The sequence below is a fragment of the Ceratina calcarata genome, unplaced genomic scaffold (genome assembly GCF_001652005.2).
Source record: "Ceratina calcarata isolate Rehan_Ccalc_2016 unplaced genomic scaffold, ASM165200v1 scaffold40.2, whole genome shotgun sequence".
NCBI classification, from domain to species: Eukaryota; Metazoa; Arthropoda; class Insecta; order Hymenoptera; family Apidae; genus Ceratina; species Ceratina calcarata.
Window position 1 is genome coordinate 721,531 of NW_017163422.1, and position 7,000 is coordinate 728,530.

Consider the following 7,000-nt stretch of genomic DNA (forward strand, 5'->3'; position numbering starts at 1 on the left):
TAAAAATTAAAAAAATTATAAATAACGGACGTTCTTTAGATAAAAACTTTTATGACATAAAAAGTAAAATATACTTTCCGGACTAAATTATTTGTAATCAACTAAAAGTACATGTATTTCAGTTGTCATTCGAATTTAGCATATACATGTGTTTTATGTATCAGCATTTTACACTGTACAGGATGTTTAATTGCAATCTTGATGATATAAAATATTTTCTAATACGTGTTAGCGAAGTAATAACACTTTCCAAATTTAAATCTGTTTCTAGTAAAATTATTTTACAGTATTGCACTGGAAGCCAGTCTATTTTCATTCATCGTTATTAATAACATATTTTCATCTTCCAATTATCACTGAACAGTATTAAAGACGGAACAACGCTGCATTTACGTAATATTTTAGTGTCTCCAACGTTTTTTATTAAAAAAAATTTTAATTTTTCATCATCCACGGACGCACGCAATTACATAAATAGAATTCAATTGTTCTTAACAAAGAACATGATTTTTCTTGGAAAATAGCATCACAAACTAGAAAGATTGGATTCTCTATGTTTCTTTTTCTGTTTAAGGACCTTCTAAAGATTATAAATACATCGCATCGTCAATAATGTGGCATCATAATTGACGCAAATAAGTTATGTCAATAAAATATAGATCTGATAATACCAAAGAACAAATTAACTCTATATTTATGTGTTTAAAAACTGACTCGAGGATGGATGCACGAACTGATTAATAGCTATGAACGTCAAGGCACAGCTTGAGTATTATATTTTGTTCTTTGGAGTTATCAAGAGACATTAATAACTAAAGGCTTCTGTAACGTTTTCAGAAGAATAATCGAAGATTGCAGGAAATGTTCGGATTTTTTTCAAACTTGGCTTTAGAGGATCCTTAACATATTTATACATGTTCAAGCAATCAGTCTGTCTGATTTGATCACGTATTGGTAGTAGATGTATGATTATGTATGTTGACACTAACTTGTGGAATGAGCGGAGATGCAAGGGGCTTGGGTGTAGTACTATCGGGAATTGGAATAGAAACTGCAGGAGGTACTGGAGAATGTTTTTTCGCTCTTTCCTGTTGCCACGGTTTCGCATGATCCTTACTCAGCCTTTCACTTAAAGCTTTCAATGCTATTTGCCTGTAAATCGCCATTAGTTATAGAGTATGAATACATGGACACAAAAATTGAAGGTTTACGAAGAATAACAAACCTTCTTCTTTCACTGTCATGTGGATCGATGCCAGGAAGATTTATAACAAGACCAGGAGGAGCATTAGACATGTCAAATCTCCTTACTACCTTTTTACAAATTCCCACACGTACAAAGAAACCATGTACAGTGTTACTCACGACTGCTATCGGTGGTTGTAAAACATTTGGAAAGAAACTGTAATACAATTTATTTATGTTGTATATCACAGGACATCTTTTTATCTTATCTAGCAGTGAAATTTGTAATTTACCTTGCAAATGTGAAATTATCAGCCATATCACCACGCGTTCCATTATTATGTTTCTGATAAAATCTAAGGTATATCCACGATACCAACAACCCACTGAGGAACATAGTTGGATGAGTACCTTCCAACAATCCACAAAGCCATAGTATCACTCCCATTATCCATACCATTAATGGTATATTTCTATTTGTAATTTTCCCAATTGGTGTCTTAACTAGAATATGATCTGGCATAATTTGTTTTACGGCCACCGCAACACCTACAAATAAGTGATGTAATGACATGAGACTTTAGTATGACAACAGATAATTGACAATGATATGTATATTCCATAGGCAGTATACCTGCGATATATCCCGTTAATCCGTGAATATGTATGTCGAACAACAGGTCGGTGTCATTGGTGCACATATAGAGAAATAAATAAAATAAAGCTGACAACACAGCGACACCGAAATTAACGATTGCAAAGAAAGTCATCATTTCGATCGCACCCCATAGGGGCTCGATCAATTTGCCACAGAGTCCGACCGTGACGATGTCTACGCATACTTCCCAAAAATGTATTTCGAGAAAGCAGAAAGTGAACGCCGTCCAGATCCAGAAGGCAGGAGGTAGCAAGTAACCTGGTGTCACACTCAAAACACGTATCGCTTCCGCGAGAAATGAAAGACAATAGGAGAACAGGACTACTATGCACATGAATTTTACACTCGTGCTTGTGTTTCCTAAGAGGGCAGCGAATTGTTGCCTCAAATAAGGAATATTTCTACCAAGGCCCTTTATTGCTGCCATTTCTATCAAGCAGCTCTCTTAACCTCTTTGAATCTGAGAGCCACTTGCGATGTGACTTGACGTTCGTTGCAAACACGTACGATACATTCCCCGCATTCCCCTTTATCCACCTTCACCATCGCCAGTGTAGTACGGCGTCAATTACAAGTTGGGTGCACAGTGTACCATGTGCTTGAAATTATTATTTTTCACATGAAAAACACATTTTCCGAGTTGAAAGTAAGTTTTTCATGCAATGGAAGGCCCACCTTCTTTAAAACGGCCTAAGTCAACTGACAATGAAGAAGAATTGTTTCGTATGCAAGAAGAATTTCTGCAGAATAAGCAGCAACCTTCTGCAAAAGTAATAAATTTACGAGGGTCTACAAATTCCTCATTTACTGCTTCTAATTATGGTCAAGCAAGTTCCGGAAAAATTAGATCGAAATTTGCTGAGAGAAGATCGAAAGCACAGGACAAAATTTGTCCTACCCAAAGCAGTGGAGATGTTATAAATCCGGCGATTAAAGATAAAGTTGAAAAGAAACTGCTGGATTCGGTGCAAAATATACCAACAGCACCTTCAAGGATAATATTCGGAAATATTATAGAGAAGAAATATGATTCGAGTAACTATAAATTTAATAAGAAGGAATTGTCGTTTCATTCTAATACAGGTTTTCCTGAAGTTTTCGTTTCTACAAACTTGGTAATTAGGATTCTTTACGAGAATATAAAATGTAGGAAATACTTTAAGTGGTTTATCGTCATTTCAGAAAAATGATAATAAACAAAGTTTATTTTTACAACAAATTTTATCTGAAAGCTGTAGTACAAGTAAAGAGGAAGCACCCCAAAATTCTGGAGCTGAATGTGCAGATGATGGCAGTGTCATTATAGAAGGTTCATGGGCAAATGAAATACATAAAGAGAATTTAGAACGATTAAATCAAATGAGTCAAGAAGATATATTGAAAGAGAAAAGTCAACTTGAGAAGATCCTGAAGCCAGAATTAATACAATTTTTAAAGGATAGAAGAAATAAAAAGGATACAGTAAAGAAAAGTCCAAAGAAACTCGAGGCAGTAGACGTTGAATCTCAGGATGAAAATGTGAAATCTATAAAGAAACAAGAATTATCGATAGAAGAGATTCCGAATAAACATGATGCAGATTCAGTAGAAGATGATAATATTACACCAATGGAAGTAGATAAACTAGAACTACAAGATGTACCAAATCCTTCTGTCGAATTAATGGAGCAAGCTAAAAAGAAGGGTTGGGTCCATATGGATTTTCTTGAACCTGAAAAATTAAAATGGATGGAAGACATACCCACAGAAAAAAAAGATGAACCTGCTCCAGATGAACCTTACAATGCTCGTTTTAATTTTGATGGTAAATATATAAACATTTAATATTAATTACACAAATAGTATACAGGTGAAATGTCTAATATTCTTTGCGATAGGTGTATTGTTAGCGTATAGGGATGAGACCGTACCAATCGAGAAAGGCCTTCATCATCACGGAGAAGAACCCGAACGTCCTGGTTATTCGTTACAAGAATTGTTACAACTCAGTCGGTCGTCGACGCAACAACAACGTTGTACAGCTCTTACAACATTGGCAAATATAATAGAAAAAAGTCGTCAAGGCTGGTACGATAAAGTGCTACAACCTGCGCCCTTGACTGCGTTAAGTCAAAGAAACCTTTTATTACTGCTGAGATTTTCCTTGGACGATACGTCGATCGCTGTGGTCACTGCAACTTTGCAAGCTTTAAGAGCCTTTTTGTATAGCGAGGCGGACGAAGTTTGTTTGGACAGACTTTATGGTTTCCAAAATTACGAAGAACCCGTTTTATCAACACCGAAAACTGATGTCGATGACATAAGCAGTTTAGAGGACCATCAACTAGCGCAATTAGACGTGATTGCTGCTTTATTGAGAACTGATATCCTTTTGAGAATAAGGTACTTCTGTTTAGATTTTATTTCGCAGCAAAAAAAATGGCTAAAACTTAATTTAATAACTAATCGATGTTATGTGCATATTTGTAGGTATATTTTAAGTGAAATGCGACCACCACCTGTCGGTGTAACTTGTGCCTTAGAAATATTAATTAGAATTACAAGACATTCACCTATTACTGTCTTGAAAATTGTAAATACTCCGAATTTGTTGGATACAATAATCGAACATTTCATGCCATTGTCGACGGATCCATTAGGTTTGTTCACACTTTGTTTTGCATCTAAACATGACCATAGTAATAATAAATTCTTAATAGAAAATACTTTTTTATTTCTAGCAATGGTCGATTTAATAAATAACGTTTACGGAGTTCCAGTACTAGCTGCAGTTAGGCTTTGCCGTATTTTAGTTTGTTACGGAGGAAAATCTGTTGCTAACACATTAAACAGTTGTAAAATTGTGCAACGCATTATGTCATATATCAGTTGCGATGCAGGGTAATTTTGTGTTTTCATTTAATTCGAACGGACATATTTTCTTCTTTATGTACAATGTGTACATCTTGTTATTTCAGGAAAGCAAGTTTCAATCTCAGCATTGAAAGCTTACGTCTGTGGAGAACATTACTACTATATGATGAGGCAACAGACAGTTTAACCGGAGCGCAGTTAATCCTCGTATCGCAATTACAACTTCTTTTAAGCAACCACGATATTCAGAATGCATCCGAACTTGCTTGCGAATACGCAGCGGCTTTAATTGCTGTCGCAAGTTGCTTAGCACCTTTGAAAGAAAATATATCAGTCTTATTATCCAAGTGGAGTACACAACTGATGTCCTTAGATGATGTTACGGTACGTTAAATTTGTAAATATGTCAGTAAATTTTTAATAAATAAGATGCAATTTTGATTTTTTACAGTGGGGCAAGTCGAAACTTATCGCGGAAACGTTACTAGCGGTTAGCAATAGCAGTACGATTAAAACGTTGAATATATCTCGAACAATGGTGTTTTCCAAACTTCGGTAAGAGTCATACAATTTTTATGCTAAAAAAATCATTTGTTGATATAACTTTAAACGTTTTAATTTTTATAGTTCCATTTCGAATTTGCTAAGCGATTGTGGCTTAGCTACTGAACGGGAACCTTCTTCACTGCCTCACCTGGGTGCGTTGATGCAAGAAGGTCAGTTGCAGCCCATAGTGTCTCAAAATTCTTGCATGCCCTTTCTTTCAACGGTTTTGAACGTATTTATCAATCATGGTTTCGTCGAAGAGATACAGGCAGTGCTGAATCTTCCACAACTTAATAAGTATTTAAGTAAATTAGAATCGATAGAGTGGAGTTTAGAAAGATCGTGGTACACTAGATCCGAGTTGTCTTTTTTGGTTGCTCTAGTGAACGCGACTTCGATTGTTAAGGACAATTTAGATAATAGAACGCTTCATATTATATGGAAAATCGCTGTAAAACTCGTGTCGTCTTTACCCGCCGACTGTCCGTCCAATGTTAAAAAAATGCTCAGAGCTGCATTGGAGAACAGAAAGTTAAGTATGGAAATAGTAACAAACGAATTAGAAAACCTGAATTTGGATTCGGAAATCGATGATATTAAGCTGAATCTAAATCGAAACGTAGCTGACTTGTACGAACGATACGTACCATTGAACGGTGAATGGAATCAAGCATCGATGCCCAAAGATTGGCTTTATTTACCTGTCGTTCATATTTATACAAAATGTAGAAACAGTGATGCATGTAACGACGACGACAAGTCTGTTATACTAGCTGTGTTGAGCCTGGAATTAATATTACCAGATTTGGTCGAGAAGTTGTCTCAGAGCTTGAGATTCAGTAGATTGGTGCTCGTATACCTGTGTGATACTTTATATTTAAGTAAAGACATCTCTGCGTTGCTCACCAGAGCTGTTACTACTTTGTTAAAAGATAATTACAAGAAGCTCGATTTCACTGTAGACTTGCCGGGTCTTAACTCGTTCACCGATTTATTTACCGCGATGTGTGAACACTTCTGTTCAACGTCGTACGGTGATTATGGGTTCTCAATGACTCTATTAGTGCCCATCGCGCAAAGACACGATGTTCATTACCGAAAACTGTTATGGTCAGAACACGCGGGCTTACTTCGATACATCCGATTACCCCTGGAACAATTGGTCGTCCCGTTAAATGAATATTTCTATCCGTTAGAACGAGATACATCCTTAATTGAGAGTTATATAACAGCACTCGTTAGGGGGACCGTGAAACAGAATTGGTGTCCGATTCCCCACGCGATAGCGTTACATCATTCTGCTATGTATTTGAAACAACAGTCGAACAAATTGGCACTGCGAATGAGAAATCAATTAAAAAGGATACCCAACAAAGATCTAGCTGGTCTCTTGTTAAACTATGATCCACCTGATGCATAAACTTGTAAGTAATATTTTGTTATAATCAATTTAGAGTTGATATATATTTTTAAGTTTTTCCTATGTATGTTGTTGTATTTCGTGAAACGAGAATATGTAACAATTTATTGAAGGATCAACGAATTTATTTCAATCGGTTGTAAAATATACAGTTCGTTAGTTAAACAACTAATTACGTGAGTAAAGAATAGGAACAATTCGTGTTTTACGCAAAGCATATAGGCACTGGTTGGTCGTTTTCGCTGGTCGCGAAAAATTTTAATGAATTTCGTATCTCGTGCAGTATAATTGGTAATTAGGAAAATATCATAATGAAAATTTCATGGGATTTATTAAAA

The 7,000-nt window shown here is 35.7% G+C and overlaps 2 protein-coding genes across 2 annotated transcripts in view; one reads left to right on the forward strand and one right to left on the reverse strand.

The window, feature by feature from the left end:
* Positions 1–6: 6 nt before the first annotated feature.
* On the reverse strand, positions 7–2,375 carry LOC108626454 (transmembrane protein 115). The gene is made up of 4 exons (XM_018027119.2): positions 1,820–2,375; positions 1,479–1,734; positions 1,226–1,402; positions 7–1,152 (listed from the first exon to the last, which is right to left on the reverse strand). The coding sequence occupies exons 1-4, from the start codon at positions 2,268–2,270 to the stop codon at positions 945–947; spliced, it is 1,092 nt and encodes a 363-aa protein (XP_017882608.1). The 5' UTR covers positions 2,271–2,375; the 3' UTR covers positions 7–944.
* Positions 2,376–2,483: 108 nt separating this feature from the next.
* The window catches only part of LOC108626453 (transcription factor B5), a 22,277-nt gene continuing 17,760 nt past the window's right edge, over positions 2,484–7,000 (forward strand). Inside the window, exons 1-8 of the mRNA XM_018027118.2 lie at positions 2,484–2,958; positions 3,026–3,647; positions 3,721–4,225; positions 4,313–4,482; positions 4,564–4,723; positions 4,801–5,080; positions 5,148–5,251; positions 5,324–6,666. Of these exons, the coding sequence (XP_017882607.1) occupies positions 2,506–2,958; positions 3,026–3,647; positions 3,721–4,225; positions 4,313–4,482; positions 4,564–4,723; positions 4,801–5,080; positions 5,148–5,251; positions 5,324–6,662 (3,633 nt within the window). The 5' untranslated portion in view covers positions 2,484–2,505 and the 3' untranslated portion in view covers positions 6,663–6,666. The remainder of the gene's footprint in view (positions 2,959–3,025; positions 3,648–3,720; positions 4,226–4,312; positions 4,483–4,563; positions 4,724–4,800; positions 5,081–5,147; positions 5,252–5,323; positions 6,667–7,000) is intronic.

Bases quoted from the DNA above. Each gene is read 5' to 3' on its own strand.
- LOC108626454 (XM_018027119.2), bottom strand. From the start codon at position 2,270: ATGGCAGCAATAAAGGGCCTTGGTAGAAATATTCCTTATTTGAGGCAA. The intron at 1,735-1,819 runs GTATACTGCCTA...ACTTATTTGTAG, and splicing joins ATTAACGGGATATATCGCAG to GTGTTGCGGTGGCCGTAAAA. The intron at 1,153-1,225 runs GTTTGTTATTCT...GGCGATTTACAG, and splicing joins CATGACAGTGAAAGAAGAAG to GCAAATAGCATTGAAAGCTT.